Source organism: Fistularia commersonii, chromosome 14, assembly GCF_037954325.1.
Source record: "Fistularia commersonii isolate RoL2024-O1a breed Wild chromosome 14, RoL_Fcom_v1.0, whole genome shotgun sequence".
Lineage (NCBI taxonomy): Eukaryota > Metazoa > Chordata > Actinopteri > Syngnathiformes > Fistulariidae > Fistularia > Fistularia commersonii.
In genome coordinates, this window is record NC_141297.1 from 4,183,753 (window position 1) to 4,204,399 (window position 20,647).

Consider the following 20,647-nt stretch of genomic DNA (forward strand, 5'->3'; position numbering starts at 1 on the left):
AATTAAAAATTAAATGTTTAAATGGGGGTGAACAAAAACAAAAGGACACGTGATGTAGGATGTTAACATGCCTGTCTTTGTGAGGAATCAGTGTGTTTATGTGTGTTTATGTGTGTGTGTGTGTGTGTGTGTGTGTGTGTGTGTACAGGCGCTCCCCTGGTTTTATGTGTGTGATGATGGAGCTCGTCACTATAATGTGGTGTCATTTAGTGTTGGGGCTTCCTGCCTGCGGCGACCACGGCTGACAGGCACCGGCATATCGACCCCCCGCTTTGCGGAGTGTCCGCAACACGATTCTTATTTCTTTTTTGCAATTTATTCAAAATGTTTCTCTATTGAGATGTAAAAATGTATTTGATAGTAGTGTGTTTTATTGACCAGATAATTCCCTTTTTTAAATCAAAAAGGAGAGAAAATTGCATTGAAGTTCATATTACAAATCAATAATACCTCAAGATGTCCTGGAAAAAAATGAAAAATGTACAATATTTTTTTTAGAAAGAAAATAAATAGTAGTTGAAGTCAATAAATCTGGCCAATAATTTAAATGTGCAGTAACCATCATCATTTTCCAAAACAGGTTCTTTGAGGATAAGATCTGCGACAGCGTGGGATATATATATTTTTTTTTTGGAAGCGGATGAAAAAAATAGCTTGACTTTCCGGAACAAAGACCCGACATTAGTCAAGCACGTCGACCCTCGAGGGTGGAAGATTTACGGGATGCGCTTGAACATCTCATCGAGCGGGGTGGCAGCAGTCCATCTCACAATACTTCCTCCTCCTCCTCCCAGGTGGAAGATAGTGTTTCCCCCACCAACTAAAGGACCCCCTCCCCACCCGTTACCTCACCCTGCTCCGTCCCGTCCCGCCACCTCCCCCCTGTCCTGCCCCCTGCACCCCCAACCTGCAGGAAGGAACATTCAAATTAAAAGCAGATTTGATGTTTATCCTCTTATTCAATCAGTCGGTCAAAATGTCAATTTGCATTGTATCTGTGCATGCGTGTGTGTGTGTTTGTGTGTGTGTGTGTGGGCACGGGTGCGTTTGTCTGTGTGTGTGTGTGTGTGTGTGTGTGTGTGTGTGCATATGTAGACAGTCAGACAGTCTCTCTCTCCCATCCACGTCGCCATGGTAACCCCCTGACTCCAGTACCAAGGCAATATTTTACTCCACTCCACCATCCCCCCTTTTTCCGCTGCCCCTCCTTTTTTCCCTCCCATCCCCCACTCTCCGTCCCGACACACATGCACACGCACACACACGCACGTGTACCTCTCACGCTCGCTCTAAAGTGCCACTCCCTGCATCACACACATTCAGGGAAACACACATGCACACACACCTGGATGGACTTAATGCTAGAAAACTGAATTGAGTCTCTCTCTCTCTCTCTCTCTTTTTCTCTCTCTCTCTCTCTTTGTCTCTCTCTTCCCGCCTTTCTCTTCGTCCTTCCATCACTTTCCCGCAGAGACGTAAGAAAGCCGCCATCTGGCTTTAGGGAGACGTCTTCGTCCCTTGTTGTGATGGGCTATTTGTGCAACACACACACACAGAAATGACCAATTATCCTCTTATTGTATACGAATATAATAAGAGAAATAGCTAATTTCATAATCTATTTAAAATGTTAGGCAATAATATGGGATTATGGTAAATAGCAGGATGTAATAAAGGATGACTATTACTTGGACTTTTCAAACTTTAAAGTTTTAATTGTCTCTTATTGGATAAATTGGGAGATTTGTCCTTTCTTAAATTATTTTTTATAAAGGTTCATAATACAGTGTTAATCCCTGGCTCCTGTCACTCTGAGACATGGTTCAACCTTATTTTAAGATGATTTTAATTGCACATCTCGGAGGTTGGATAAGTTAAAGTCACGCTAAGTTCTTGGAAACCCGTGTATCATAACGACTAATTCAGTGTTATTTTTCGTAACTGTGGAATAACAAACAAATATGCTAATAACATGCCATTTATGCAGCAGTCAAAGTGTATCGCTTTGTGTCTAGGAGGGTTTTGTTTGACATTAAATGTCATTTGGGAAAAAAAATATGTTTGGCTTCTTGGAAATGACTCACTTGTGGTCGGAGTTGTGCGTCCATCACCCGGCTGAGTGACGGGAGTGTTTGTCTGATGTGCGGCTGATAAAGTGTCCTCTGTGTCTGCGACCGAGCGGTCAATGGACTCTTGTCATATTTCCTTCCACGCTTCTCGGACAAGACGGACAAAATTTTCTATGTGTGTGATTGTGTGTTAAAACCATTGAGGGTTAGATTAGCGTTTCCTTTTTTTTCCGGGGGGGGGGGGGGGGGGGGGGGGGGATTAGAACTGGAAACACAGAAGGGGCTGTTTAAACCCTCCTATGGGCGCTAATCCCAACTAATGGAGGGACCCCCCCCCACACACACACACACACACAGGAAGATAAGGTTTGGGAGGCGGCTGAAGGAGAAAAAGCCGAGAGGAGACCCGCAGTAAAGGGACATTCCTGCCATATTTAGAAACAAAGGCTTGATTCTGTGCTGTAGAAACGGAAAGATGAAGGAGGGCGGAGGAGGAGGAGTTGGAGGGGGGGGTGAGAAGGCCTTATGAAGATGGATGAAGATGAAACCGCGAGGCTGCAAAAGTCAGACTAATCTCATTCTCGGGGCCCTGGTCCTCGTCTGACCTCCCGTCCTGCAGCCGAAAACCCTTTCGTGGCCGTCGGGTTCGTCCTCCGCCCTCCTTGGCCCGCCGCGACGAGGCCCAGCGGGACCCCGCCTCCGTCTGGAGGTGAACATGCCGCCAGGAGCCCAGACACGCCGTCTGGACGATGTGTCACGGCGACGCAACCGGGATGTTACTAGATTTAGGCGCCGTAGGTCTGGTTCCAGCAAAGGGTTTGTCAGTGTCCAATTGTCAGTGCCCAAAGAAACAATTCATTTGCTCTAAATACATTCTTTTTGATGACAACCATTTCCTTGTGTGGAGTCAGCAGGTTTCACTGCACTACAAGTGCAGCCTTGGCTACGATGCAGTTATTTAACATTAATTTGAAATAACTCTGAATTTATTACTCGTTCAAATCCAAAGTGTTACGTATACATTCCCATCTTTCTTGAAACAGCCTTCCATCTGCATCAACTTTTCTCTTCCTGGACATTTAGAGATCATTTCTCAATTCCACTTATCGGAAATGGCATTGATGTGGATACACATCTCGCGGTCTAATGGCGGGTAACATGATTGGCATGAACTGTGGGAAATGTAGTTTATGGTCAATGCACGCATTTGACTTATTCATTTTAAGACAACCAGACCTTTTAAGACGTTCTTGCAGGCCACATAAAATGAGGTGGCGGGCCACATTTGGCCCGCGGACCTTGAGTTTGACACGTGTGCGCTAATGGGTTCTTCTTAGCTTTGCCAAGTTACTCATGAATCCACCATCCAATCACAGTGCAGGAGGGGCGGGGCCAAGACAACAAACAAACAAAGGAGGGACAAGATTTATTTTCAGTACGTAACCGTTTGAGCTGACTTGAGTTTCTAATTGGCCCGGACTTCCCTGTGCTGCCTTTTCAAAGTTTGTCCAAATGTCCACAGCAGTGTCGTAGCGTCGCATTTGACTGGTTCCATGATGATTATTATTATTAGTATTATCATAATAGGAGGAAGAAAAAGAGGAGCATGCAGAGAACTCAAGAAATAACTGGGGGTCGAACGAGGACAAATCTGTTTAGACTCTGAGCTTCGTTATCGCGTTTGCCCGGCGGCTCCCATCCATCCTGACACCAAGACGACAGGGGGGGGTAAAGTCTTTACGAAGTGTCCCCGGCCTATTCCACCCTCCTCCCCCTCTTCTCTGGATTTACAAGCCACAGCCGGGAGGGAAAACACCACAATGCAAACGACCGAAGTATGTGTGTGTGCCACTCAAATAAAGTTGCCACGAGCGATTGGAGGAATTTAGATGAGCAGGGACCTGGTGAATAATTTGCTAGTGTCTGTCATTAGAACAGTAACAGTTCCAAAATCATTGAGAAATGATCAAAAATCCCACCATAGAAGCAATTATGTAATTGAATTTAAAACTGATTCATGCTTAAAATTGTGTCCCATCAGAGCAGTGTGTGTGTGTGTGTGTGTGTGTGTTGAACAAAGACGAAGAAGAAGCAGGGTTTTATCATGTTGGGACCTGAAAGAGTGATGAATCGTCATCTATAATTTACTACAAAACGTGACAGAGAGAGGTTCTTCATTCAGTATTCATCAGGACCCGCCGCTCCAGACACCACGTCACGATACGTCACAACACGTGACGACACGTGGTGACAGGTGACAAGCCACAACACACCATGACGTATCACGATATGTCGCAATACGATGCGATTTGTGGTGGCAATTCACGACATGCAGTGGCTCGTCCCGTCATGCCGTGACGGCACGATACTTCACAACACACCAAAATGTGGCGCGATGTCATGATATGTTGTGGCGCATCACAAGACACTGCAACACGGTGCGATACATCATGATATGTCGCGACACATCAGATCACACCAAGAAACGGTGCGGTAAGTGTCGCGACATATCGTGACATATCAAGCTGCATCGCGAGACACCACGACATGGCGCGATACATTGCCACATGTCCTGACACAGGAAGTGTTGCGATACGTCACAGTGTTTCGCAACGCTTCACAACGCGGTGTGAAAACACAGCACAACGTGGCGCGATACGTCACGATACATCATAACACACCACGACGTGTCACGACGTATCTTGAAATATCGCACCACCATACAGAACACCAAATAATATGGTGAAATGTGTCCCATTATGTTGGGACACATCTCAATGCGGCGTGACACATCATCACGACATGGCACAATAAGTGACGTGTCACAACATGTTGTGACATCACACTAAAACAGATTAACATACACTGCTACATGTCAAGACACGTTGCAACAGTCCAGTCCATCAGCTTCCATTAACAATCCTACCATAAACTATATGGTTTGCCGTTTCTTTCCTGCTGGATGGTGGCAAGAAACAGAATACAATCACATGAAAATCAGCAGAATCTGCAAGCAGTGTAGTAAACTGAGGTAGAATTCCAAAAACAATCAGTAGGAAACCTTTAGAAGAAACCAGCAACACATCAGCCAGAAACCTGAAAAGGAGCGGTATTTGAGAAACACCATATCAACTGGAAAGTATCCAGAGAAAGGAAAAGGGATCTGGGAAAATGGCAAGAGATTTAAAGAGGCACCAATAACAAAGGAGATCTCTGCATGAAAGTTCTGAAGGAAATCCCCTGGACATCGGGGTTGGACGTGAGTTATTAAGCCATGTAAGCTGGTTGATGAGCCAGGAGCCGCTATCAAATCTGGGAGTAGAAAGACTTGACTGTAAGGCCCATGCATGGACATGGGGGGGGCACTTCGAAACTGGCTGGGAAATTATCTGAATCACCTGTCAGTCGTCCTGAAACACACACTTCCTGTGTTTTCTGATCATTTCTGGGCTAAAACAAAACAAAGGACTGGAAGGAGGCCGGCCAAGGATGAGCCCTGGAGGTCTGAACCCCCCCCTGCCCGCCCTCCCCTGGGCTCTGACCCCAGCAGACACTCCCTGTTTCTCAACACATGCAAACTCATGTTGTATATCGCAACACACACACACACACACACACGGAGGCGGAAGCGCGCATGCGTGTGCAGTGACACACACCCAGACCATGCAGAAACACACACAGTGGATCACACCTGCCATTGTGTTATGTAAGACACCATCACATCTCTCCTTGCACACACTCACACATGTACACACACACACACGCAGAGTGTGTTGCTGATGTGTTGTTACCTCTGCAGGTCTCCTTTCCGTACCTCCTCGGGCTGCTCCTCCGCCTCGTCTCTTATCGCCGTGATGCTGCAGTGGATCATAAAACACACCCTTCCAAGCGCTGCCTCCCCCTTCCCTCCACCGTCCTGCCTGCTGCACTGTGATTGGCCGCTTCCGAGGGATGACATCAGCCTCTTTCATGGCGCCCTCTCTCCCTCCATCACTCTCCCTCCCTCACTCTCCCTGTATTCCCCTGACACCTCACACCCCTCCTTTACCTCAATGATTCCCCATCACACACACACACACACACACACACACACACACACACACACACACACACACACACACACACACACACACACACACACACCTACCTTGGATGGGGTGCCTGGATCAAAAGAGTGAGTTATTTAAAACAAAACAAAAAAAAAAACAAAAAACAGAAAACTATTTGAAGTGATTTATTCTGGAGTCCCTTGAGCGGGAAAAAACAAAACACACACACACAAAAAAAACAGCGTTCTATGAAGGTCTGGCATGAGGAAGACTTTGGATTCAAAAGGCAAATTATGGAAAATATGAAAGGACCTCTTTGACAAGCAGACAGAGACCCAGTGAATAGTCCGCCAGTGCTACGATTTCACAACTTGACACTGCGTTTGGTGGCAAAAAAATTTGCATTAAACCTAAATTTACAAGAAACCCCTCGCCCCTGCCATCAATAAAATGGAAATTCTGTTCTTCCTGACAATAAAGGCCAGACAACCCAAGTGGCATTTATTATCTGCCAAGTGAAGCGGGTGGCCAGAACAGCCCCGCGCTTCCTGTGTGTGTGTGTGTGTGTGTGTGTGTGTGTGTGTGTGTGTGTGTGTGTGTGTGTGTGGACAGATGGACAGGGAGAGGGTCTGCATCTAAGGGGTTTTTCCGTCTGCAGGACTGGAACGCCGACCGGTTTGTTTTTTTGAAACGATTCGCCATCTTCACATTGCATGGCAATATTTTATCCAGATAACGTGAAGCCTCCTAAGAACTTCTGGACTACGACCTAAATATATACTGCTCAAAAAAATAAAGGGAACACTTGAACAACATAATGTAACTCCAAGTCAATCACACTTCTGTGAAATCATAGTGTCCACTCAGGAAGCAACACAGATTCATTTTGACTTGTTTTAAGGACATTACATCAAAGTTGGATCAGCCTTGAGTTTGTTTTTACACTTTAATTTTGAGTGTGATTCCTAATCAGACCTCCATGGGTTGATACAATTGATTTCCATTGATCATTTTTGTGTGAGTTTGTTGTCAGCACATTCAACTGTGTAAAGAGCAAAGTATTTCATAAGAATATTTCATTCATTTTGATCTAGGATGTGTTTTTTAAGTGTTCCCTTTATTTTTTGAGCAGTGTATATTCAAACCACTGGCTATGACAATGAACTACTTTTTTGTATAAAAAGATGCCCTCGTTTGGAGAAAATTAGTATATCTCAATATATTCTACCAACCCAAAAATATCCAAGTGAACTATTTTTGTTTCACTGCAGGAAGTAGTCTGATCCCTGAGGCTGATCATCACTGTTCACCAGCTAGCTTCTCTGAAGAAGTTATTATACAAACTATAATGCTTTCCGCCATGTTAGCCAGCTACACGTCATTTAGGCATTTTTTGTAAAGTCCGATTGAGCAAAATCGCTAACTGCCGCGTCTCACGTTCCGAACTCGCGATCAGATGAGATATTTTTTGTTCTCGGTTGCACTTTGCAGACCCAAATGTGACTTTCTGTCCCAGCCGGTTGTCTGAGAGAGAGAGAGAAAGCAGCTCCATCCATCACGTCCACCTTTCCCCTCCTTTCATTTTCATCTGTTGATCTTCTGCTCCACTAATTGAGTTTCCGCTCAAGAAAACGGGAGGTCCATTATCTCCTCCTCCTCCTCCATCCCAGCATCTCCACGTCTACCCCGGCTTAATTCACTTAACCTACGAGTGTGTTGTAATCAGAACAGCAGATGATGATCTCTCCCTCTCCTGTGTCCTTGGCACATTGCTGGTATTGTCTCGGACATGTCATGTGAAAACACACACACACACACGCGACTCCCAAACACAGTAGACATATTTACCGAAAATGTGACTCAGCTTCTCTTTAAGCGAAATATAGAAGACCAAGGAGCAACTCTGCACACACACACACACACACACACTCTCACCTCCATTGGGTTCACGCAGAGGAGAGGCGAGCAGCCGTGATGGAAGCCCGTCACACCTCCATAAATCCCAGAGGGGGACGATCGGGGGCCATTAGCCTGATGAGATGCGCTGCCCGGAATCTCCTTGACGACAGCTGACGCCGATCTGTTGTGTTGAATGTCGTTGCGATGTTACCGGGGGCGCTGGAGTCACGGGGCCACCCGCGTCGACTGGCCGACGGCCTGGTGATGCCACACAGGTGCCTGTTTGTGCCAGTATGTGGCACTAACTATGCCAACACATCACTTTTTTTGGGGGGGGTTACACCTGGTATTCACGCTAACTATGTACGCAACGACTTAACCATGTGCTTAACTAGTACCAGCTGTCTTCGCTCTCCTGCTCGTCAGATTGATCCAATCATCGATTAGCTGTTTACAGCTAATAACTTTTTACATCACAAGTATTTTTGAGGGTACCTGAATGTTTCACCGACTTTTGAGTCACTGTTTTTCTGAAAAATTTCTGTTCAGTTTAATCTGTTTGCTGTAATTATTTAAAGGTGAACAGTGCCAAATGAATGCAAAGAAACGGATGAAGATATAAGATCAATAATGCCCTAATTTTGCTTTTTTGTATGACAAAAGACTCATCAAACACTTTACTTACAGTTGTGAGGTTCTCAATAACGTCAACTGATCTATCAATATATATTTTTTTTCTCTCCTCTTAAACATCCAGTATTGATTTTTTTTATTGAAAAAAAAAAAGAAGAAATCAACACAGGATCAATAACGTTGCTTCAGTATGATGTAAGTAATGAGTATTGGCGAATGAATCTTTACTTCCTTGCAAAAAACAAAACAATAAAACAGTGTCTTTCTGTTTTTGTTCCGTCACTGAATGTGTCTTGGCATGGAAAATGGGCATGAAGGGGCCCATCAATAGGAAATAAGGGCAGATCAATACCTTCCCCCCTTCTGGTCGCTGTCAGAACCATAGGGAAAAATCGGTGTCTGTTATTTAGAACAAACTGGCTTAATGTGACCTATCTGCCGTGTGACAGGATGTTAATTTAGAGGACTTCCCTACAAACCCAAGACCTTCTCCTTCAAGACAAAGGACTGAAGAAATCTCAAGCCAATGTCTCCCTCTTCCGGACATGACTGGAACTGCACCCACTTGCATTTCGGAAAATTAATCTTTATAACTAATTTAAATGGATAAATGCGGAGGTTTGCGTCAGGAAGGGCATCCGGCGTAAAACTTTCGCAAAAAACAAAAATGCGAATCAAACTTAACAATGTCATAGCGGTTCGATCGCAGCCCTGGTTAGAAACGACCACCGTTGGTACTGGTAACCTACAGGGTACCAGTGGAAATTGGGCTACTGTTGGTCAAAAAGGAAAGAGGGAAGGCATGTTTGGAAGCAGAGAGAAAGAAGGAAAGGCAAGAGTCTGGGACTGAGAGTAGGGACTTTGAATATTGAGACTATGACAGGAAAAGGTAGTGACTTGATCAACATGATGCAGAGAAGGAAGGTGGATATACCAGGTTGAAAGGTAGGAAGACTAGAAGCTTAGGAGCAGGCTTTAAGTTGTATTATCATGGTACTGACAAGAAGAGAAATGGAGTTGGAGTTATCTTGAAGGAGGTGTTTGTTAGGAATGTTCTGGAGGTGAAAAGAATGTCAGATAGACTTGTGAGTGTGAAGCTGGAAATTGAAGGTGTGATGCTCAATGTTGTTAGTGACTATGCCCCGCAGGAGGGATGTGAGTTAGAGGAGAAGGAGAGGTTCTGAAATGAGTTAGATGAAGTGATGCAGAATAGGTATCAGAGAGTGGTAATTGGTGCAGACTTCAATTGACTTTTTGGTGCACGCAATAGAAGGGATGAAGTGATGGGCAGATTTGGTATACAGAACAGGAACGCAGGACAGGTGGTGGGAGACTTTGCAAATAGGATGGAAATGGCTGTAGTGAACACCTTTTCTAGAAAAGACAGAAACATAGGGTAAATTATAAGAGCGGAGGTAGGAGCACGCAAGTAGTCTACATCTTGTATAGATGAGATAACCTGAAAGAGATCAGTGACTGCAAAGTAGTTGAAGGTGAGAGTGTAGCCAGACAGCCGAAGATGGTGGTTTGTGGGATGACTGGGGACAAGGAAGATGAAGAAGATCTTGTGTGGTTTTCAGGGAGGTATTGAGAAAGGCTCTGGGTGGTCAGGGAGAGCTTCCACATGACTGGACAACTCTAGCTAACGTGATCAGGGGGACAGGCAGGAAATTACTGTATCATCTGGAAGAAAAGTAGATAAGGAGACTTGGTGGTGGAAACAGGAAGTGCGAGAGTATACACAGAGAAAACGGTTGGCAAAGAAGAACTACAGGGAACAGACAGGAGAACAGGGAAATACAACGTAAGGTAAAGATAGAGGTAGCATAGGAAAAACAAAGGGCATACGAAGACTTGTATGCTCGATTGGACAGTAAAGAGGGAGAGAATGATTTATACAGGCTGACAAAATAGAGAGATAAAGATGGAGCAGATGTACAACAGGTCTGGGAGATTAAGGATAGAGAGGGAAATGTATTGACAGATGCTCAAAGAGTGATGGGAAGATGGAAATAGCACTTTGAAGAGCTGATGAATGAGGAAATGGAAGAAAGGCAAGGGTAGAAGAGGTGACTAATGAGGAAGACGCTGAAGAGGTTAAAGACTGGAAAGGCACTTGGTCTTGATGATATACCTGTGGAATTATGGAAGTGTCTAGGAGAGTCAGCAGTAGTGTTTCTGGCTAGATTATTCAACAGGATCTTAGAGTGAGAAGATGCCTCAAGAATGGAGAAGTGTGATGGTGCCCATTTTTAAAAATAAGAGAGATGCGCAGAATCATGGCAACTATAGAGGGATAAAGTTGATGAGCCATACAATGAAGTTAGGGGAAAGAGTAGTGGAAATCTAGACTGAGAGCAAAAGTCAGCATTTGTGAACAGCAGTATGGCTTCATATTTATAAAGAGTACTACAGATGCAGTATTTCCTTTGAGAATGCTAATAGTGAAATACAGAGAAGGTCAGAGGGAGCTGCATGGTGTTTTTGTAGACCTAGAAAAAGCAAATGACAGGGTGCCAAGAGAGGAACTCTGGTATTGTATGAGGAAATCTGGAGTGGCAGAGAAGTATGTTAGACTGGTGCAGGACATGTATGCTAGCTGTGAGATAGTGGTGAGGTGAGCCGTAGAGGTAACAGAGAAGTTCAAAGTGGAGGTGGGACTCCATTAAGGAATCAGCTCTGAGCCCCTTCTTGTTTGCATTAGTGATGGACAGGCTAACAGATGAGATTAGACAAGAATCTCCATGGACCATGATGTTTGCGGATGACATTGTGATCTGTAGTGAGCGCAGGGAACAGATTGTGGATAATTGAGAGAGGTATAGGTATATGCTGGAAAAGAGAGGAATGAAGTTTAGTGGCAGAAAGACAGAGTATATGTGTGTGAAAAGAGGAACCCAGGTGGAACAGTGAGGCTAGAGGGAGTGGAAATCAAGAAATTGGAGGATTTCAAATACTTAGGGTAAACGATCCAGAGCAACAGAGTGTGGAAAAGAAAGGGTTTCAAGCAGGTTGGAATGGGTGGAGAAAAGTGTCAGGGGTACTATGCAATAGAAAACTATCAACCAGAAGGAAGAGAAAGGTGCACAGGACAGTGGTGATACAAGTCATGCTGTATGGCCTAGAAACAGTATCAACGACAAAAAGACAGGAGGCAGAGCTAGAAGTCGCAGATATGAAGATGCTAAGATTCTCTTTGGGAGTGATGAGGATGGATAGAATCAGGAATGAGTCAGAGGAACAGTACATGTATAATGTTTTGGGCAGAGCGTCAGAGAGGCCAGACTGAGGTGGTTCGGTCATGTACAGAGGAGGGAGAGGGATTATCGTGGCAGATAGATGCTGGAATTGGAGCTGCCAGTTAAGAGGTCTCAAGGAAGACCAAAGAGAAGATTTATGGACGAAGTGAGAGAGGATATGAAGGTAATTGGTGTGAGAGAGGAGGATACAGAGAATAGGTTTAGATGGAGAAGGTTGATTTGGTGTGGCGACCCCTGAGGAGAAAAGCTGAATGGAGAAGGAGAATCTGCATAACTAATCCAGAGGGTATCAATAATGGTCATATTAAAACATATAGGCGCGCGGACACGCACGTGGGCACACAGATGTGCACGCATACGTCTTGGTTCTATTCCCGGGCTTCTTCGAGCCTGTCGAGGTGTTGCTGAGAACCCCAACCCCTGACACTTCGACTGCATGCCACTCATAGATCATCCATGATTGGGTAAAATAGTAAGGTTAAAAATTTCCCCCAAGGGACTAATAAATTATCTGAAAAAAAATCACTTTGCATGACATTTTATTTCAATACTGTGAGTTTAACATATATGTACAAACATGTAGCAACAGATGTCCAACCTTAGATATGATAAAGATTTTTCCAGATCTACTTGTCTCTCTTTTCAAAAAAGGCCAAAGTCAGCCCTTACAATAAGTGTTAACTTCCTTATAACATGAGCCCTGCCAGCCACTAAACTCTAAAGTACTAGGAAAAGCATAAGATGTTATTTGAACAAATACCAATGAGCTGGATATTAGTTTGAAAAATAATACAAGAATGTTGAACTATAGTCAGATCTAATAGGAACATTTCCTGTAGTTTTTAAAGTGAGAGCTTCCAAAAGATTAAAGAAATAATGAATAACAATGTGAATTAATAAAGAAAATATGTGGAAGGTGAATGACAAGAGTGTGTTTTGATGGATGTGCCTGACAGCTTCAGGAGCAGGGGGTTGGTTGGGGCCCTTCTGGGTCTGCTGGTCTCAGGTTGTAGGGGTCGGTGAAATCTTTTTATAGATGGCCGTCTCCTGAACAAGGACACCACAGATTGGAACAAGAGAATTACAGCGCATCCCAAGTGAAGACTGGCAAATCCACAAGCTGCATCCTAAAAGCGCTGCCCCTGACAATATGAACAATGCATTGATTCTAATTTCATTAGTATACATATATATGCTTGTTTGTGAAATGTAATGGAGCACATAGAATGAAATCATATAATCCACCAAACTAAAAAATCATCCTTGTGGCCAATCGACCAGCTACGCCTGATCCATGGTCGCTCACCTTCATATTGTTCTCGTCTCCTGTGAGTGACCCCCTGGCTTTCCGCCTCCAGCAAAACAGCAGCACAGAGGCAACCAGGAGTGACACGACGATGACAGACACACAAACGATCGGCAGTAAGTTGCCTGGGAGACGCACAACAATCAAGTGCATTAGAAGCACAAAAAGAAAACACCTGCAAAGTTTCAGTATCAAGCATTTCACACTCGTCATTGACAGAGATGGACTCTGAAGAATTGTGCTGTAAAAACATACAAAAAAAGGATCATGCAGCTCGGATACTAGCAGCAAACATGCTAGCAGTGAGCCCCATCACTCAAACATGGTTGTAGCTTTTTTGGGAATGTGGGCAATGTGGAACACGTCCTTTACATATCATGAACTGCACATTTAATCTTACATGATTGATATTAAATCGAGTCTTAGCTTCTTCAGTACGTAGCTGCTCCTGCACATTCGACGAGCAGTGGCATCTGAGAAATACTGCTACACATTCCTCTGTTATTAAATGTGAACTGGTATAAGATTATAGTTTTACATGAGTATTTTCAAATTCTCAAGCTGTGAGCCAAGTGTAAGATGAGCAGTCGTACTTGTGATGTAATGCTGAATGCTATCCCTGTCCATTATGTTGTTGTGTCCCTTGTTAATGTTTGATAAAAAGTAACTCCAACTAATTTCAAGTCGTCTTTCCTGCTATCTGGTCTTTCTCTAAGCCTCCTGCCTGAGTTCCCACCTCAGCATCCTTCAACCCAGATATTCTCTTCCGCTCATATCCATGCTCAAAACCATCTCAGTTCAACGTTATCTCTAACATGTGTTGTCCCTTAGATGGACTCATTTCTGATCACAGAATTTCATTGAATGGGAAAACACGTTTCCTGACGGGGCATGTGGCAATCAACACTTTTAATCTTGAACCTAGCTAACTGCTAACTAGCCTGACATGTTGCTCTGGCTCACATCCGGGTCCTTGCACATCGTGATTGGCGGGGTAGCTCTGTGCTAAACGCCTTGTCAGGCATTAGTCGTCCGTGAACGTGAAGCACACCGGAGAAATATAAGTGGCACGTAAGCGTGTTTTCTGACGGTTAACTTTGACCGAAATTCTGATGTTTGCAAAAAACAAAAACAACAAAAAAAAAAAAACGGGTACCGGAAGTGGTCACCCCCATCCGGAAACAGTTTCTACGGTTTCCTCGCGCGCCAAACAGCTGAGCGCGTGATCCCAAATTGTTAGCAGTAGACATAGCGAAGCCGTCAACGGTACTCTAACGGTAGCTTAATGTTTTTTTTTGTTTTAAAACAAACAAACAAACAAACAAGAAGAATAAACACTTGTTTGCTCTTCGCCGGTCCGGTTGGGATGTTATGTCGTTATGTCCGCCGCCTGTGGACGTGACCAGCGACGCTTTTCCGGTTCATCCCGGTGAGTCACGGATCATCGTCGAAAACCCTCTGATTTAGAACTACATATCAAAACCTTAAGAACTACAAGGGGGCGTGGCCCATCGTCGATTACCCTTCCTGAATGGGTGAGCCTATTTGTGGATTGGATGGATGGACAGATGGATTGACAGGCGGACTACTAATCCTACAGGGAAATTATTTTCTTATAGCCATATACAGTACATTGTCACAACATAAAAGTGGAGCTAAAAACCTAAAAGAAACAGAATCATATCAACTTAGGTGTAAACTATATATTCAGATTGAGATGGATAGAAATGTACCTATAGGAGATGGGTCATTAGCTCGTATACTGAGAATCAATATCTACAGAATGAAATGAATAAGTTACTTAAAGTATAATTGCAATTTTGAAATGTACACATGGAGAATATACATGACAGGAGATGTTGGAGATTCCTCTATGCAGTTCTATGTTGAAAGATTTAACCAGGGCCCATGAATTCGTTAAGTCTGATGGAACGATTTCCTGTACCATTCTTGTGGTTTAAATAGCCATCTCAGGTGCATAACAACAGTGAGCGTTGTCTTTTGCGTGTGGTGTTTGAATCAATGCTCTTTGCATTCACATAAGGGCAAGTGAGTTATTTTGTTCAAGCAAAGTTACTGAGTGTGCTTGCCGTTTGCCTTTTAAAGTCTCTGCATTCACATTGGCAACCCTATGTTAGCAAGTCACACTCATTTGTAAACAAAGGAAGCCATCAGAAATGGGTTAACGTTAAGCTTCATGATGAATCAGTATTTTTTTCACTTTGTAACAATTTTGACTCTATCATGTCATTGGAGACTGAATACGTATCAGACTTAAGTAAACAGCACAACTGTGCTATAACACAAAAAGTCAGTCTCCTCCCATTATCCGGTGTCTATGTTTACATCTTTCTAATGGTTTTTAATACTTGCTGCAATTTAATGCATATCATGAAGCACGTTTTTGCATTGCTTTTGTTGTCCAGCTGGTTGTCTGTATGTCCGTTTTCTACTTGTTTTGCCTTATTAATTGCCCTATACTTGTCATTTGATTTGAATTGTTTGTGTTGTTTACGTGTGCTCTGCACCCAAGATTGCTCCCGGGGTGTACGCGTCACTGTAAATGAGAAAGACCAACAAACGAAAGCAAAACAACTCCTGTCCAATTCTAGTGATGCACAGCTAATAGAGGGGTAAAAGAGAGAAGAAATCACTGAATGTTGCAGACCTGAGAGAACAGTAGATATTATTAAAAAGCTGTACTATGGCGCCTCTTGAAGTAAACATACATGTTGTCTTGTCCAGTTGCAACAACTTAACCGTGTACTTAATTAGTGCCAGTTGTCCTTCGAGCACACGTCAGCATAATCTGATCCTCTGTTATCTGTTCATAGCAGGGTTGAGTAACTAATAATGAGGGTAATTTGATGTTTCCCTGACATTGAAGTCACCATTTTTCATAATAAATTCACATTCAGTTTCATCTGGTCTTTACAAACTATTCAAGGGTGTAAGCCATTTAATTTCTAGTGGAAATATACATATTACGAAATAACCAACCTAATAAATACCCAATAAATATTCAAGCTCTAGCATATACAATTTGTGACTTAGGGATTGTTTATTAAAATGTCTAATTCAGGCATGTCCAAAGTCCAGCCTGTGGGCCAAATGCAACTTGTGGGCACCATTGAATGAAACTGACTTTACCTTGGAGGACGTAAAAAAATCCCACATCCATCAGAAATATTCTCGAGAGTTTTGAAACAGACCTTCCAGGGATTTAGGAAGTTCACCCGTGGTCATTGCTGTCCTGGAAGTCGGGGAAAATGTAGTGGAGGTTGTGGGAGCTGTGGAGAATAACACGTGAGATAAATGTTGAACATGCTGCCAAAAATCGGTATTTTCTTTGAATGATTTTGCAAAGAAGGCAGCTGTAATAAAGTGATGGCAAGCTGTTTCTGAAGGATTTGCGACAATTTAGATAAATATGTTACCAAAAAAACGTTTATATTGTGTTGTTACATTGTTCCCTTTATTTTTTTGAGCAGTATAGTTCTTCTGAATTTTACAAAATACTGTACCTGCAGTAGATGGTGTGGGTGTCTCTGTTGTTGTTGGTGGTGCTGTTGTTGTGGTTGTTGTTGGTGTTGTTGTCGTTATTGTTGGTGTGGGAGTAGAGGGTAAAATGGTGGTTGGGGGTGGCGGCGCTGAGGATTACAGGTTGAACGTGATAGGATGCATGGATGAGGAATAATATAGCTATATGTATGGGTGAAGGCAGTTCAGTTGCTGTGTATATTCCTTGTTTTCCTGTGAGTACAAGGAAATAGCTCCCTTTGCAAAAGTGTCCGAGAACAGGAAGTTGTTTTGTGCCTTCAAGAGGTTATTTGCATGCGAAGCTAGACCAGATGGTTTATAGAGGAATTTATCCCGCGACAATTTGTCGTCTGTTTTTCCGTCGAAACCCACCTTCACTCACAATGACCGATAACTCTCTGAAGTTAGTGGAGGACTGCGGTTGGCCGTAACCACAGTGGTAACGCCCCGTGTCTGACATCTTTAGGTTGCTGATGGTAATGTACAGGCCAAACACAGAGTCAGCTTTGTATTCCAGGCTGTATCTGCCGCGACGAGCCCAGTTGTCCTCCGTTTCAAGCAGAATGTCTTCTGCAGTTTCACATTTGTTTCGGCAGAAGAACTTCTTCTTCTGGTCACCCTTTGTGCATGAGACTGTGATGTTTTCACCTTCGGTATCAGTTCGGACGAACGCGTTCTTTTCCTGCAGGACTGGAAAACAGAGACACCGGATTCTCAAGCATCACAAGTTAGGAAAGACAAAACGACTAACCTTCATCGAGCTCCTTTCACCTGACCTCCCTTCTGTTGTATGTGATTTTATGTGTTTAATGTAATTACCACATCTTATTGTCTTGAATAATATGTATCATTTCTGGGATCTCTAGAATCTTGTTTATCTGAAGTTTAAACAGCACAAGCTTTGGAGCTTGGTCTCCAATCAGGTTCCTGGACATCTACTCAGACAGATGATGAACAATCTGGAGTCGTTGTGTTTTTGAGCGATGCTGTTTCCTGAAAGGTGGAAGTGATTTGAGCTCATTGATGATGCTGGTTCTGTGCCCAAGCAGGTAAACTGCCTGATCCTGGGGAGCATTTCAAGTGCAGCACACGGCTGACTAGATGTTCAAGTGGCAAGATACTGGAAGAACTCTACAGATACAACACGAGCATAACATACATGCATAACAGGAGGTGGCGTGTGAACGAGCAGGAAACCTGAGGAAAGTTCCAGTCCAAACAGACGATAGCAAGTTTGCTTCAAGAGCTGGAACTGAATGTAGATAAACTGCAGCCCTAGAAATGGGTGCACTTCATGCGCGGTGGGTGGAACTTTTAAGACAGTATTCTTTTTCCGCTTGTGTGACAGTAAATCATAAGAGAAGCTACAGAACAATGGGGATGCTGGCAGATGGGATACAAGCTCAAATATAAATCTGAGTCAAGTGTTGGCCTGGCCCCGACCTCGCACCTCCGCAGTGTTTTCCAAGATACTGACTGAAATTCCAAATCAGTTAGATAGATGATTTCCTTCATCGCCCTTTGCAGGACATTTAGAGAGCGTTTCCTGGCTGGACATAAGCAAATTAAGTAAAAATAAATAAATAATAATAAAAAAAAATTCTGTTGAATTCATGTATAGTCTTTCCATGTCAAATATCTATGTTTTTGATTTATTTACTTATTTTTTTCATTTTTAGAAAATTAATTACCTTCAGAAGGTTAATAATCATTGGTTTGTATTTTTTCCCCTTCCCCAATTCACACTACAGACATTCCCTTTGTTTTTTGGAGGAAACTGGCTTAAAGAAAAAACACAAATTTCTATTATTTCCTTTACAAAAGGTATTTCATTTCTAAAGTTGCAAGAGAGTGTGGCTCCACTGAAATGCGTCTGACAGAAGACGGACACCGTCTCATATCATATTCTGATCACGTTTACAATCCAACCAGGAGGGAAATGACAAGAAAAGAGCCTCAGAGTGGTTCTGCCTTTTTAATTTGTTTACAAACACAATTATATATAGTAAGAGGGAGAAAGCATCTGTTGACTGCTGAAAGAACAGAAAACATATATATATCAGGCAAAATACTCACGGTCAGTGACTTTGACTCCGAACTCATCGTCTGCCAGTGGACCGGAGGTCTCGCCCAGCGCGCAGATGTATTTACCAGAGTCAGAGTCAATCATCCCAGTGATGGTAACATCCAGGATGCCCATATTTTTGACACTGTCCAGTCTGTATTTGACACCGAATCTGCCATTTTTAGCGCGCTGCTGGTTGGTTTGGACCAGGATGTTTTCCCCCTCACAGGTTTCTCGACAGAAGAACTTGGTGGAATATATTTTGGTGAAGTAACACGCTATAGTTCCATTTCCTCCCAAGGATCCGGCAAAGAAGATCAATTTTGCATCTACCAGGCTGAAGTTCCCATGGTACAGTGCTGTAAATCAACAATATGCAGTATAATTCTACAGTAATTGTACAATTTACAGCAAATCAAATAAACTCAATACTTTTGACCAGCTTTGAATGGCTCTAATAATGGTTTTACTTTTTGCAACATCGTATAAGAATCAGCAACTTTGAATTGAAAACCAAAGGTCAGCAATCTTTCTGTGACAAAGATGCAGTTTTTTCCCTGATTTGTTTTTTTTTTTTTTTTCAGTTTTTCTTTGGCTTGATAGTCGTCTGAATTATCACAAACTAAAATACAGAAAATCAAACAAAAAAATTATAATTTTGCCAGTTGGATTTAGTTTAAATTATTTTATAGTGCAATATACAAAATAAGCTTCCTTGATTCGAGTGTCATCTCTCACCTGAGATGAGGCAGAAGAAAAGAACCTGGTGGATTTTCATCATTAATTTTTGTCCCGCTGTCTTCTGGCCCAACATCCTGTCCATTCCACCTGATGATCCGCCAATAAAGCAGAGATACTGAATATCTGAGAAGTTTTTCTCTTCCCACCACTCTTGCTTTCACTTTTGTGATTGGTCATGTCAAGAGAAGTTCAGAAGATATCAATGTTACCTGCTTGGACTCCTTGGACTGTGGGCTGGACTTCACCGCTGGTGGGTGGTCAGAAGAAATTCACGCTGCTTCTATTATCATACAGTTTTTTTTTGTTTTTTTTTGTATATTTGTTTTATAAAGTCATTAAAATTGCACGTCATGTTATTGTCAGGAGAAAAGTGCTGCTGTTTGAGTCTGCTGTGATTCGAGAATGGAAGCATGTTATAAGCAACATGTCTGTTAACACTTTGGGAAATTTGTACAGGACCAACTGCAACTATAAAATCTGAGAAGAGTGGAAGACCTTAGGGCAGGGGTGTCAAACTCATTTCTCATTGCGGGCCACATTCGGCCTTGGTAGATGTCAAGTGGGCCGGACGATTAAAATGATCGCATACTCAGCAATAAATAACCAAAGTATCATGTCTTTACTCTGCTTTGGCGTTAAGAAGTACAAGGATATTAGGAAAATCTTGGAATTTAATGAAAAATCCTTTTACAAAACATTTCATGAAGCACTTTGTATTTGCTTGGACAAAAGTGTGGTTTACTTTTATCATTCAACTGTATGCATTGCAACTGATCCCACTGATCGTACAAAAGCACAAAACTTTAACAAGTAATTGATATTGAAAAATATAGTAATGCACTTTAAGATTAAATGACACTTATAAAGAAAGGGATTTTTAAACCGTTTACACATGTGCATATAAAATCTAAATTAAATCCCTGCCTACACCTTACAAACTAAAGAGAGTGCTATTAAATGTGTAAGGAAGAAAGTATTCACCTGTCCTGTAAATGTGTAAACTTCATCCATGAAACATGCATACACATACAATACATACTGAAAATGTATAGCGTTGCATGAACTGTAGTATTCCACCATACTCT

General features: G+C 42.8%; 1 protein-coding gene across 1 annotated transcript; it reads right to left on the reverse strand.

Annotated features, from left to right (window-relative positions):
• Positions 1–12,592: 12,592 nt before the first annotated feature.
• LOC147226972 (uncharacterized) lies at positions 12,593–18,927 on the reverse strand. Its single transcript, XM_086159912.1, has 6 exons — positions 18,833–18,927; positions 17,129–17,446; positions 16,741–16,866; positions 16,429–16,506; positions 13,217–13,341; positions 12,593–12,957 (listed from the first exon to the last, which is right to left on the reverse strand). Exons 1-6 carry the CDS (start codon positions 18,924–18,926, stop codon positions 12,913–12,915), a joined length of 786 nt encoding a protein of 261 aa, XP_086016038.1. The 5' UTR covers position 18,927; the 3' UTR covers positions 12,593–12,912.
• Between the last annotated feature and the right edge of the window lie 1,720 nt (positions 18,928–20,647).